This window comes from Myotis daubentonii, chromosome 19 (assembly GCF_963259705.1).
Source record: "Myotis daubentonii chromosome 19, mMyoDau2.1, whole genome shotgun sequence".
NCBI lineage: Eukaryota > Metazoa > Chordata > Mammalia > Chiroptera > Vespertilionidae > Myotis > Myotis daubentonii.
In genome coordinates this window covers 5,835,918-5,850,217 of record NC_081858.1, presented here as the reverse complement: position 1 = coordinate 5,850,217, position 14,300 = coordinate 5,835,918, and the positions used below count along the sequence as shown (strand labels likewise).

Here is a 14,300-nt window from a genome sequence, read left to right as displayed (position 1 = left end):
ACCACAATTTCTTAAATGTTTTTATTGGTTTTTAGAGAGAGAGGAGGGGAGAAGGAGAAAGAAACATTGATCAGTTGCCTCCCACATGCTCCAGGGATTGAGCCCACAACCTGCGACCTTGCAGTACACAGGACGATGCTCAACCAACTGAGCCACACCAGCCAGGGCCACAGTTGTTTTTTATTGATGTCTGATCCCCACATTAGTTATATCAGAATCTTTCCAGAATAGGGCCCAGCTATTTATTAAGATAATAATAACAACAACAACAACCAGGTGTTTCTAATGAGCACCCAGGGTTGTGAACGCCAGGGTTCGGGACTTGGAAATCTGAAACTCGCCGTGCTGACAGTCCCTGGCGTCACTGAGGCTCTGACTCTCCATTCCCACAAAGGGCTGAAAGGAAGATCTTTTCATTGCCAAGTCCCCTGGCCTGTTGCTGACTAAGGTGGCCTGGATCCAAGAATTAATGGAAGCTTCCGGAAGCAGAAAGCCCGGTGGCATACTGGGTGTTTCTCTGGCTTGTAATTGACTGCATAATGCCAAACCCTCCCTCACTTCATAGTCCAGGAAGAGGAGTGATTATCATGCAGGTGCTGTGATTTCAGGATGAGGATGTGAGGTTCCCACTGAAATCCACAAGGATGGAGTCCCTCTTAGAATGCGTGTTTCCGGTCTTTGGGCTGCTGCACATCTTTGGGGGGGGGGGTTCTCACAATGGGAGTTCTGGTAGGGGCTTATTATAAGAGAGAGGAATGGCACTGGGCCTTCAGCTCCGCAGCAAGCATTCTCGGAGCACCCCCACTTTGCCTGGAACTGGGCTAGACTCCAGGGGGACCCCAACATGCCCTTAATGAACCACATTCTGTAGGGAAACGGACGTATTCATTCAGCCAGTATTTCGTGAGCTCCTACAAGGGCAGTATTTAAAATATTAACAAACTTGGATGCTCTGCTGGGCCCAGGGGCAACCCTTTACTTGTTGGATCGCAGTGAGGTCAGGGGAGCTCAGGGGAGAGGCCAGGGTGGTTGGGACATTGGAGGGGTAGCTGCTATTTACCGGCCAATACAGAAACATTCCAATATTTTAACATCCGGGAAGGCTGTTTGAGTAGGTGAATGACAGTTTGCCTTGGGCATAGAGGTGAACAGGTCAGCCCAAGTCCCTGACATCATGGATCAACCTTCTAGAGCATGAGTGGAGCTTTTCCCATCATGGGCCAAATAAGGATTCTAGCCCTCTTAGGCCTTAGGTCTCTGTCCCAGCTATCCAACACTCACTGTAGCACCAAAGCAGCCACCGACAGGAGTAAACGAATGAGTGTGGCTGTGTGCCAATAAAACTTTATTTACAAAACAGCAGGCTGAAGGTGGCCCATGGACCACAGTTTGCAAACTCCTGTTTTCGTGGATGAGATAGTAAACCCATTTATTCTTTCATTATACAAATATTTCTCTAGCATCTTCTCCGTGACAACTATTGCAGTGGGCACTTGAACAAGATAATGGTCTCTGCCCACATAGCACTTACACTCTAATAGGAGAGGCCAAATCAGTCGTTTCAATGTGCTGTGGTAAGATGGAAGTCATCAGGAAATACAGAAGGGGAAGTTAGCCAGCCCGGGAGTTCAGGGAAGGCTTCCTGGAGGAGGTGGTGATATGTTGCCTGCTCAGATCAGCCTGAGAAGCACGTCTTTCCTTGTGGGCTGTCTGTCATCACTTGCTCTTCCCTTGTGTCCCCCAGTCTCTGAACAGTTACAACAATGGAGACGTGGAAGGATCCAGGCGGCTTGGGAGGAATGCCAAGTGGGTGGCCATCGCCTCCATCATCATCGGCCTTCTCATCATCGGTATTTCTTGTGCAGTTCACTTCGCAAGGAAGTAAGTAGGCTTTTTGGAACCCTCCCAACGTAGAATGATGCCCGTCGGGATCGGGTGGGCAGGGTTAGGTCATTCTCTGGTAACAGACAATCCCAAGCAAACGCATTTCCATGTTTTCTTCTCTGTGGTTACATGGGCCGTGGAGGTCTGGGAAGGGTCTCTCCTCCACGGGATCGTTCGAGGCCCCATGCTCTCCAGAGCTCCAGCATGTCGTAGCTGCTCTGTTTAGAAGAGAGGTCAACAAAGTTTTCCGATAGAGGGCCAGATAGCAAATATTTTAGGCCTTGAAGGCCATATGGTCTCTATCACCATCTCAGTCCCAGCTACTGAACTCGCGCCATTTTCGCACAAAAGCAGCCATATATGATATGTGAGTGAATGGGCATGGCTGTGCTCAATAAAACTTTATTTACAAAAACAGGCTGTTGGCCTGTGGACCATAGTTTTCCAACCCCTGATGTAAAATATGAGGCCTCCTCAGGCTAACCCAGGGGAGAGAAGACCAGAGAATCCCACCTGGGTCTCCACTGCCTCAGCCCTGGAGTGGCAGATGTCACTTAGAGTCACACTTGGCTAAAACAAAGCGCCAGTCCCACCTACCTGTGAGAGAGCAGGACCGTGGGAGCGTAAAGGGGATACTTGGGATTGTGACTTGTTCTGCCGACCCTCGGATCTGCTCGGTGAGTTCCAACACGGTTTTGCACTAAACTAGCCAAAGTGTTCTCAAAGGGCAGAAGGGCCACCACATGCTTGGGGTACTGCCAGCGAGCTCTCGCCTCATAAGGAGATGGATGCTGTTGAGGTTTCTTTCTGGATTTGGGAAAACTTATTCGGATTTCTCTGATCAGCTGAGATGGGCTCCATCTGCTAGAATCAATGACCTTTCCCATCAGAGGTTAGGGTAAGGTCAGGTGACGGACAACCAAGACTCAGAAATGAGAGGCCCAATCCATCTGTGTCTCCCTGCACAACTCCTGGAAAGGCAGACAAGAATTCCGGGAAATTCTTTAGCTTCACAGCCAGAGCAGCACAGTTATTCCCATACCATTTACCAGGAGCTGAGTAGGTCAGCCTCTTTGGCTTGATTCCAAGAAGGGGTCAATGGGTGAGTGAGGGGGGAAGACACCCTTGAGCCTGCCAGATCAGCCAACCCACCCTTGGCAACCAAGAGCATAGTGGATGTTACAATAGCTAAACTTCCTATGGTACAAGCCAGATCCAGGAGCAATCAGGGCAGCTGGATGGAGGAGGAGATGTCAAAACAGGGAGTGTCACAAAGGAAAGAATGGAGGGCTTTGGGCAAGGAGGGTATAGACGAGAGGCAGATGGCTGAAAGCCTCACAGTAAGGTGGGGCAGTGGGGGGACTTGCAACCAGGAAGTCTGGTGCCATAGAATGCCGGGTTAGTAGTACAGCCATCTGCTTAATGTCCCTAAACCTCAGTTTCTTCCTCTGTGTAATGGGAATGATAGTAGTACCCATTTAACAGAGCTATTGTGAAGGTGAACTAGATGATCCACAAAATGTGTATAACAAGGAGTCTGTTCCTTAGTTGGTGCACAAAAAATGCAAACCATTTCTTAATCCTGACACTACTATTGTTATCATGCCTGGGAGAGCACCTGAGAACTTAAGATGCCGCTAAATCGAGCTCAAGGCTTTGAACTCATGAGCCAAACTCAAAGGATAGCGTGTGTTCCAGGAGAACAAGGCCAAGTCCTGGCTTAACTCCTAGGGACTTCGGAAAATACACACTGCCCAGAGCCAAGCTTGAGCTACGTGGGTTATAATAATAGTGGCGGACACTCACATACCAGGTACTGCTCCAAGCCCTTACATGAATCAATCCTCAGGGACTCCTCAGAGCGACCCCATGAGGTATTCTTATCCCTGTTTCACAGGTGAAGGAACTGAGGCTCAGAGAAGTGAAGAAATCAAAGATTTGCCTGCTGTCTCACAGCTAGCGAGTGGTAACGGCAGGGTTTAAACCTGGGATATCTGGCTCTGGAAACTGTGTTCTTAACCACAACACGACACAGCCTCGAAGCCAACATGTGCCTTCTGGTACAGTCAGTAACAAAGGCCAATGGATGGCACTCGCCCTGCAGCTACCTCCAGAATTGTTTTATGTGAGGTTGGTAGGTGAGGTTTCAACCTATGAAACAGCACGTGATGAGTCAGAGCCAAGGGAAAGAAAATCAAAAGACTTCAGGAGTTAGTAAAAAAAAATACATGAATGAAGCATCCTGGTTGTGGGACAATAGGGTGTGGTGGGGACTGGGGAGAATTAGAGAGCACCATTTGAAGGGAGCAGCCACCACTCTGCTCCAACTAATCGTTACCACTTAGAATGCAGGCTCCATGGGGCCCATTTTCCCAAAGACATTGGAAAGCTGGGTTTTCATTTCAAATCTCCTGACTTTTAAATGCTGACGATCAGTTCACATTGCTTAAATACATGGTGAGGGTCAAAAAAAGACAAAACAAAAACATACAACAACCACATCAGCAACCTGGAGATTATCTACTTTACAGTCTCTGGTGGGCAATTTGGATTTCAAATTTCAGTTTGCCCATTAGACACCATCCAAGAAGTTTTATAAGGGACCCGGGAGTCCTCCTATAATGGGGACTTTGTCCATCTTTAACATAAATATTTCTGCCTGGAGACAAGGCAGTGATGTGTATATGCTTGTGATTGAGGCTTTGTTAATAGTTCTCAAATGTGAGCGTGAGTCACTTCTCTGCTCCTTCCTCCTAAGAAGTAGTGTTCACAGTGGTGAGAACATGGACTTCAGCACGGGTTTTACCAGGATTCCAATCCTAGCTCTGCCACACAGACCACCCTGGCAAGTTATTAAACTTTCTGTGCCTCAGTTTCCCTGTCTATAGAGTGAGGATAGAATCAACTTCCCTGCCTGTATGGTCAGGTTCCTTTTCGATAGACACCTCTCCCTCCATGTTAACAAAGAACACAAAAATGCCTTCCAGAATAAGAACCCATGGAGCAACTCAAATTGAAAGGCTTGCCGTGAGTGTGTGTGTGTGTGTATGTGTGTGTGTATGTGTGTATGTGCATGCGTGTGTGTGTGTGTGTGTGTGTGTGTGTGTGTGTGTGTGTAAGAAACTAGGGAATGGAATCGATTCTATCTTTCGTTAAGTCCAACAACAAAGCCATTTCTCAGTCATCCTCTGAAATAAAATTTCCCAGCCATAGGAAGGACTGAATGGTAATATGGAAAATTACAGCCCACGGGCTCCCAAACTCTAGGCTGCCTCCCAGTTCCCTGTGGAGGTTTAGGGGACGTTGACATCCAAGCCCCACACCGATGGATTCCAGCTCGCTATGTCTGAAGTAAGGCCCAGGGATCTGCATTTTCCCAGCTCCCCACACCCACCCAGGAATCCAGATGCATGTGGCCAGGAGAACCGTTTTTGCCAAAACCTGGCACTCATCCTCCCTCCCAAATGTAAAAGGAAGAACTACTAACTAGTCATTAACAGAGTGGTCAGTTTTCATTCCATCAGCAAACTCCTCAGCCTAATGCGGTGTATCTACTCCGGGGAGTCAAGTTACTGCCTAGGAGATGTGCCCTCAGGGAGGCTCTTTTGTGAGGATCTGAAAAGGCAGCAAGGACTTCCAGGGAGGGGCTGACCAGGCCCAGAGACAACACAAAGAGCCTTGAATATGAGTTCTCCAAGTTTCCTTTATAAAACTGTCTGAAGTAGGCTATTGCCTTTTTTTAAATTGGGTAGTCCTGCCTTTTAAAAAAGTATCCTTTATCCATTATCAATGAAACTGTAACTAATCTCAAAGTCCCTGCCTTTAAAAAAATTGTTTTATCTTTATCAAGAAAACTGTAACCAATCTTTTCTCCTCCAAATGATCAAAACCCCAGGTAGTTTATTTTCTTGGAATAGACTCGGGTCAGAATAGCCTTTACCCAAACTCATAAAAAGGTCTCCCCCTCCTGATTTTACAGGGAGCCCCTCTAAGCCAAGAGTGTTTGTGGGCAAGGAAAGACAGTTTTGTGGCATCAAATCCATCAGAGCTGGGGATCACTGAGCTGAAATATTCCACTGTTTTTGACCGAGTGCTGTGCTGACAAAAGACAGCCAGGAACACCCCACTGTGCATTAAAAATGCTTGTTTGTCATTCATAGAAATCAGACCTTGATGTTGCAAGTTTTCCAAATGGAATCAGAAACTTGCAGTCTCTCAAAGTCATAAAATCCCTTGCTCTCAGGCTGCTAGGGAAAGTGGAAAGACACAGAGGTGACGTATTTAAATACTGCAGACACCTATTTATCAATCCTAATCATTCAAGTCCCTGGCCACAGTCACATGTCTGCAGGCTTTGACTTCCTGCTGATGATGCCTTGAGGAATAAAGCAAGGTTGGGTTATTCTGATCATGTTTCTCAGAGCCACCTGCAACAGATTCAGCTGGAATGCTTGGGAAAATGCAGATTGCCGGGCCCTGGTCAAGACCATGAGTGGCCCTGAATGTACATTATCACAAGACATCATCCCCCAAAAATAGTTCTAGGTATTCTAAAATTGTAGGACCACTATTCTAGGACTTTGCCTGCGTGGACATATGCCACAAAACAGAATACTTTATTTTATTTTTAATATAGTATTGATTTCAGAGAGGAAGGGAGGAGAGATAGAAACATCAATGATGAGAGAGAATCATTGATTGGCTGCCTCCTGCACACCCCCCACTAGGGGTTGAACCCACAACCTGGGTATGTGCCCTGATCAGGAATCTAACCATGACCTCCTGGTTCATAGGTCAACGCTCAACCCCTGAGCCTTGCTGGCCTGGCCAAAACAGAAAAATTTTTTTTAAGTTTTTTAATATGTTTTTATTGATTTTTTTAGAGAGAGGAAGGGAGAGGGATACAGAGATAGAAACATCATCAATCAATTGCCTCCTACATTCCCCCTACCAAGAACTAAGCCTGCAACCCCGACATGTGCCCTGAACGGGAATCAAACCGGTGACCTCTTGGTTCATGGGTCAATGCTCAACCACTGAGCCACACCGGCCAGGCAAGACAGGACATTTTTACATTCCTAAGATACCTGGTAGAAGCTTCCTATCCTCTCCAGAAAGTGTACCCACTTCCCAAGTTCCCTCTTCTTTCTCTCCTCGTGGTCAGGCTCACGGTCACATATCTGATGCCCAGTGGAATTCAGTGGAACTTCCTTAGCAGCAAAAACCAGTTGGCCGTGACAAAGCTTGGGTGTGAGGGAGACAGGTGTTGTCTACCACAAGGATGACAAATGCTATGTGGTAGAGCTTCCTCTTACACAGGCATTAGGTTGTAACGTCGGGGCAAAGGTGAGCTTTTATAATCAAGAGTTGATCTTGGAAGCATCCAGAGGGGGCACCCTATCAGAGTCTCACACACCATACCCTGATCAGTCCATTAGAGCCAGTGTTTCCTCCAGGGTTGGAAGAGATGACGTCCCTTGGGTTGAGCGTCACTGGGACCGCTCTCCGAGCTCACACTGGCGGCACAGGAGTCATGACCCCGTCCAAGTTCGTGAGCACTGAGCCAGGGGTGGTCAGAACCTCCAGCTCCATTTAAGCACTGACTTCTGTCTTTTGGAGCAACATGAATCGTCGGTGTGCCATACATTAAACCCATATAACCAACTCCACTGAACTTACACCTCTGGTGGTCTAGTAGGTGCCTCGAGAGCCAGGCACGCCGCCACTGTGTGTCAGAAATGCTTGTCATTCTTAGAAATAAGAGCCTTCGTGTGCCAAGGTTTCCGCTGAGGAAGAACTTGACTTCTAAACAAGGTTACCTGTCTCCCATCAGCAGGCATAGAATTAGCAGACAGTAACCCCTTCTGCACTGGTAACGCTTCTGTCTTATGAACAGACTGGAATGAGTCCTGTCCTAATTGCATTAGGATTGGAAGTAAGCATATATATCAAGGTGCACAAGAAGTTGACTTTTTTGCAAAAACACAAAAGCAAATTCATCTTTTGTCCTATGCTACTGGCTGGAGTAGGCTTCCTGCGAATTGTTTTGCACCGATATGTCTTCAGAGAATTGATGTTATCCCGTGATGAAAAATGGGGAAGATTAACTATTCCCAGAAGGTCAGAAGGGCCTTTCTTTTTTTCTTAAATAGTCATTGTGTTTATTTTATTTTTTTTAATATATTTTATTGAGTTTTTACAGAGAGGAAGGGAAAGAGACAGAGAGTCAGAAACATCGATGAGAGAGAAACATTGATCAGCTGCCTCCTGCACATCTCCTACTGGGGATGTGCCCGCAACCCAGGTACATGCCCTTGACCGGAATCGAACCTGGGACCTTTCAGTCCGCAGGCCGACGCTCTATCCACTGAGCCAAACCGGTTTCGGCAGAAGGGCCTTTCTTTGTTGGGTTAGATAAATTGAGGTAAAGACAAATCATCACTAACAATGGCAAGATTTTTGCTTTGAAAAGGCTGTAAAGGGGAGGACATGGACAAAGAAATCAGAATAAACATGAAAAAAATGTTCAACCTCACTGGTAACCAGGGAAACACAAGCTAAAGCAACAACAGAATACTCTATTTCCTTTGTCGGGCAGATTGAAGCAATTAAAAAGACGGATAATATCAAGGTCAGTGAGAGTGTGAAGCGTTGGATACTCCACTGCTGGTGGAAGAGTGAGCGGGACAGGCTTTGGGAGGTCCATTGGGTGCAGCTATTAAACTTTAAAATCCATGTGCTCTCCCACCCAGCAATTCTACTTCTCAGTATCCCCCCTGGAGACAGGTGCACGAAAAGGCACGTTCTTTCCCCTTAGCCACACATTAGAATCTCCTGGGGAGCTTTTAAAAAACCATCGCCCAGAGCCCTCCTGGACCAGTTAGACTAGAATCTCCAGTGACAGGGCTGGACACGGGTAGGTGTCAGGGCACTCGGGATTATTCTGTGCAGCCAGGGTGAGAAACAGCGATGTTCATTGCGGCTGTGTTCGAAATAGCGGAAACCGTGCAGCAACCTAAATGTCCATCAGTGGGAAATGATTAAATAGGCAGTGGGTTCACCTGTGGGATAGAATACACCCTACAATTCAAACATGGAAATCTCGCTTGCTTGTCTTTATAAGGCCCCACATGCTCTCCTTCCCAGCTCCCTCCTCTCACTCCTCCACTTCAGTAACATCGAATTTCCTTCTTGGTGGAGCTACACAAATGTGCTCCTGCCACAGGGCCTTTGCACTTGCAGGTCCCTCTGCCCAGGATTTCCTTCCTCCTGAAATCCGCATGGCTTGTTCCCATCATTCCTTCAGATACTTGCTCATATGTTACATTAGCGGAAAGGGTAGCCCTGACCAACTTGGCTAAAACAGTGCCCACAGCCCACCCTTCTTCTCTCTGTCCCCTTGTCCAACTTTACCTTTCTTCCTAGTATCACCCCCTCAGAAATTATATATACACATTTACTTATACATTTATATGTTTACTATACTATTTCAGATGTAGTTATGTACCAATATATAATCTCTAGAGGCCTGGTGCACGGATTCATGCACCAGTGGGGTTCCTCAGCCTGGCCTGCGCCCTCTTGCAATCCGGGACTCCTTGGGGGATGTCGGACTGTGCAAAGCAGCAAGCGGCCGGGGAGGAGCCGGAGCCCAAGCTGGAGCCCGGGCCAGACGCCACTCACGTTCATCCCGGCCCCACTGCGCCTGCCACAGCCTCCACTCAGCAGCGCTGCCGCAGATGGGGGAGAGGCTTACACAGCCACAGCTGCGCTCGCTAACCATGAGCCTGGAGTCTGGCGCCCGTTGGTCAGCTGAGAGGCGCTTTCACTGTGGGAACGCACTGACCACCAGGGGGGCAGCTCCTGCATTGAGCATCTGCCCCCTGGTGGTCAGTGCACATCATAGCGACCAGTCACCCAGTTACTTAGGCTTTTATATACACTGAGTGGCCAGATTATTATCACCACCTGACATTTATAGGCAAATTAGCTATCATTTCAAGCTGAAGTTGCTAGAGGGCCAGACCATTATAAATAGGGAAGTAGGTTGTTTACCACGACAGAAGTGATTTTTTTCTGAAGATATGGGTAAACAATGTGATTTAACAGCCTTTGAACATGAGATATATATATATATATATAATACATAGATATATGTTTTTATGGCGTTTCCTCCTGCTGAAACGAAAACTCCAGGAACATTCTCATTCCCGTCATTGCCCGTAATAATAGAACATAACACTTCAGGGTGCTTACTTTGAAGGTAGACTGTTGGGGTTTAAATCCAGGTGCTCCCTCATAATAGCCATGTGCCCTTTTAACCAATTTGTGCCTCAGTTCTCTCATCTATGAAATGGGGATAAAACAGTGCCTATTGCCCAGCCGGCATGGCTCAATGGTTAAGCACTGACCTATGAACCAGGTGGTCACGGTTCCATTCCTGGTCAGGGCACATGCCTGAGTTGCAGGCTCCATCCCCAGTGTGAGGTGTGCAGGAGGCAGCCGATCAATGATTCTCTCTCATCATTGATCTTTCTATCTCTCTCTTTCTTTCCCTTCCTCTCTGAAATCAATAAAAATATATTAAGGGGGGAAAAAACACAGCCCTAACCCATTTGGCTCAGTGGACAGAGCGCCGACCTGCAGACTGAAGGGTCCCAGGTTCGATTCCGGTCAAGGGCATGTACCTTGGTTACGGACACATCCCCAGTAGGGGGTGTGCAGGAGGCAGCTGATTGATGTTTCTCTCTCATCGATGTTTCTAACTCTCTATCCCTCTCCCTTCCTCTCTGTAAAAAAAATCAATAAAATATAATTTTAAAAAGCAGTGCCTATCTCATAAGGCTGTGAAGATTAAACTGTGTAAAGCGCAGTGCTGTGTCCAGGGTCCTCACTCTGTAGCTGTTGGTGGTATTAGCAGCGCCCAGAGCACTGCCGGCTGTAAGCACTGACTAGAATCATAAATGAATGAGTTATACACACAGACATGGCATGATCCCATTTATGTAAACACACCCACAAGATGAATTTCTAAGTGCATATTTATGGATTTAATGCAGAGGAAAAAGTGTCTGGAAGCAGCATGCCAAATGCTAACAGTGCTAGCAACCCTTAAGGAGAAATGCTCACAAGGCATTTTGCTGCATCTGTATCATTTAGGGTTGTTTTGGGGGGTTTTTTATTGCAGGAGCCACGGGTAAAATAAAATACATTTCCAAACACAATCTGTTTCTCCAAGGTGCTCAGACTCCAAAGCATGCAGTTCTGCTAGTCCACGTCAGCACTTGTTTCATCAGAGTAATCGCCATGGAAAAAGGACGAGAAGGCTGGTCCGGCTGTCTTTCTCTCCTCACTCTGTCTGTTTGCACCACACAGATCCTGAGCAGCCGGCAGTCGCCCCACGCAAGGAGGTTGGACCTCATCCACACACACCCCAGAGGAGTTTCTGAGGAATGGATCCTGACTTCCGACTGTGAGATCTTTTCCTCCAGGACTCTCCAGAGGCAGGTCCCTGGCAAATGAACTTTAAAGTCCAAAATGTAGGAAAACCAAGCAGCACAGCCAGATCTGCCAGCCATTGATTTTTTTTTTAATCAAATCTCACTGTTTCAGTTTAGCAAAAGCCATTGTGTCCATTCCTCTTCTCCAGAGATGAGCCTCAGGAAATCCCATTACTTTTCGGGGGGAGGAGGGGAGGAGGGGTGGAGGGAGTTCTAGGAAGAGCAATGGATGATGGTATTTGCAATGTCAAGTACAAACATTTGCAGCATGTTTACCGTTGTCTAATAGAGCTGAGTTTGTGCATTTTTTCCTTTTATTTTTACATGTGGTAGCTTCGCTTCAATCTTCAGTAGCTCCTCCCTCATCAAAGACAAATGCAGGAGCCTCTGGCCTTTCGACTTGGCCCAGTTTTCCTAAAGGCCCCCTTCCCTGCTTGCATCCACCGTTGGTCAGCTTGACCTGGACCTCACTCTCCACCCCAACAGAGAGAACGTACTTAGTGGTTAATTCTAGGTACACAAGCACCCTCCCCATCCCAGTCTTGGGAATAAACTGGCTGTGTTTATGGAATGTGCTTTTTTTCCAAACTCTCTCTGTATTTTTTGTTTTGTTTTGGGTTTTTTTGCAAGTCTCAGGCAAGGTCTTTGATTTTCCTGGATGCCACCTGGAAATGCCACCCATTGTATTTCTTTTCTGTCAAATGTAAGCCCTTTAGGTGTGATTGTACCGATTTGATGGCGCCATTATTCTGCCTGCCAGAACACGCCAGCCCCGTGTTCCACAGAATGCGAGGCATACCACTGGTGGTCCACAATTTTTAAGTCGTTTATAGACACAACAGTAAATGACGCTGAATCACAGAGAACATTTCCCCTTTCTATTCTTTTTCAAACTGTTTAGGGCTCATGGGCCCTTAACACCTTTTTGAAATGTTGGCTCCTGTCCTGTCTCAGGAAAGAAAGAGCAGGTCTCAGGTTCAAAGTCTTCTGTCGAGATAGAACGTAATACATGGTGTTGTGGTCATTATGTTCATTAATTACCGTCCATTTATGGCTTCCTCTTAGGGATTTGATATATCGTTTCTGTTAAAATAAATTTACTTGAAAAATAAGTGGACTCAGCAAATATCAAGTGATTAACACAACAGGTGACATGTACATATGGCAAAAATGAGCTCAAGAATATTGGAGACACGGTGATAACGAACTTTCTTTCCTCAGAGAAAAGGCAGCTTATTCTAAGTGAATGAACATGAGGCTGAGTCAGAACACCTGGATTCCACGTGTGTCCCTGGCTGACTATGCAAATTGGTGTTAGGCAAGTTTCTCCGCCTCTCTGTGAAATTTCTTCTTCAGGAAAAACGGAGATAACAACACCTGCCTCTGTGCCTCCGTGTTGTGATGAGAATGAATTGGCATAGAGTGCGTATTCCTAGATTATTGTGAATCTCCGGCATTGTGAAGATCCCGGACCCCTGCAGAAAACAGACTTTGACGGACATCGGATTCCGCCTGTCACTTGGCCCAGGTGTCCGTCATGAGCCAGCACTCGTCCCAGGAGGACACTGAATTGGGGTCATGAAGCCTCAGCACACGGAGATCCGAGTGCCATTGCAGGAGATTGGATCCTCATCTCTGTTTCTGACATCGCGGGTTTTTCTGTTTGTGTTTGGCTCCCTGAACTTTTACCCGAATCAAATGCAAGGTGTTGCTAAGAGGCAGAATAAACATGGTTTTAAGTAATCCTGTTTACCACAGTGTGTAAGTGTTCTCTTGGGGTTCCCCACCTTCTAGAGACGCCCCTCACCAAAATGGGCTCCTGGATAGTAGCCTCCGTCTATAGGGAAGACCACAGAGAGGCCAGGGGTGGGCCAAACAGGTATCAACTCAGAACTACTATGGCCTGAAAAGCCCTTCTAGGAGGCATTGAAAATGGGGATCCAATAAAGTCACTGAGTGAGCTCCCTGGGATCGGGAAAGGGGTCTGATTTTTGCTGTCCCCCCCCCCCCGCCCCCCGGCCCGGGAGAGAGTTTTCATAGTGACAAAGCAGGCGATGGTCTTCTCCAGGGCCTCCCCAGGCTCAGATGCCCCTGCTCCACTCCAAAAAGCACAGATAGAAAAAGGATTGACCAAGTGCATCAGCCAGGGCACTCTTTCAGCAGCCAGTGACCAAAAAAAGAAAAGAAAAAAAAGAGCTAGAACAAAGAGCTTACTGCCTCACACAACTGAAAATTCCAGGGATGGCGTCAAGTGTGACTGGGTCTTGGTGCTCAGCCTTTATTAAGAACATCACCCTATCTGTGTCTCTTCCCTAATAACTATAAAGAAAAAAAAAGTTCAATTCGAAATAATGCACAATTGATTTGGAACTGGAACCACCCCATCAGAGTGGACAGCAGCTATCAACAAGCAGGTGCAGCCCTGCTTCCCACACAAGCTGCTGCCCTGGCCAGGGGTGCATGGCTCCCGCGTTAGCCGGCCTGGGGCACAGTCCAGCCAGTGGAGCTCAGGGTGAGGTCAGCTCCACCCAAACTTTATGGACTGAGGGTGTGGGCAGGTTTCCCAAAGGAAAACCAAAGTGCTCTTACCAGAAGGAGAGGTGAGAAAGGAACAAAACAAAAACCACTGCCTGCATTAAGCTTGCTGCTTCTCCCTGTGCCTACCACCCGCAGGACAAAAGTAATCCCATCACTTTTCAAACGGTTTCTCCACTCCGCTGTCACCCGAATCCATTTCCTCATTCAATCATTATTTACAGAGCACCCGTCCGGCCAGAGAAACAGGGCTAGGCTTTGGCGATGCCGAAATGATCGAGAGAGAACCCTGGAAGGGTTCGCCGTGGAGCAGGGGAGCAGGTGCCCACACAATTAGAAAGAACTTGAGCTAAGACAGAGGCAGGAACAGTGTCTGGCAGT

At 47.2% G+C, this 14,300-nt stretch overlaps 1 protein-coding gene across 1 annotated transcript in view; it reads left to right on the top strand.

Moving 5' to 3' along the window:
* Nucleotides 1-13,136, top strand: part of TMEM233 (transmembrane protein 233) — a 30,698-nt gene extending 17,562 nt beyond the window's left edge. The window contains exons 2-3 of the mRNA XM_059676610.1: nt 1,745-1,881; nt 11,260-13,136. Coding sequence (XP_059532593.1) covers nt 1,745-1,881; nt 11,260-11,266 — 144 coding nt within the window. The 3' untranslated portion in view covers nt 11,267-13,136. The remainder of the gene's footprint in view (nt 1-1,744; nt 1,882-11,259) is intronic.
* The last annotated feature ends 1,164 nt before the right edge of the window (nt 13,137-14,300 follow it).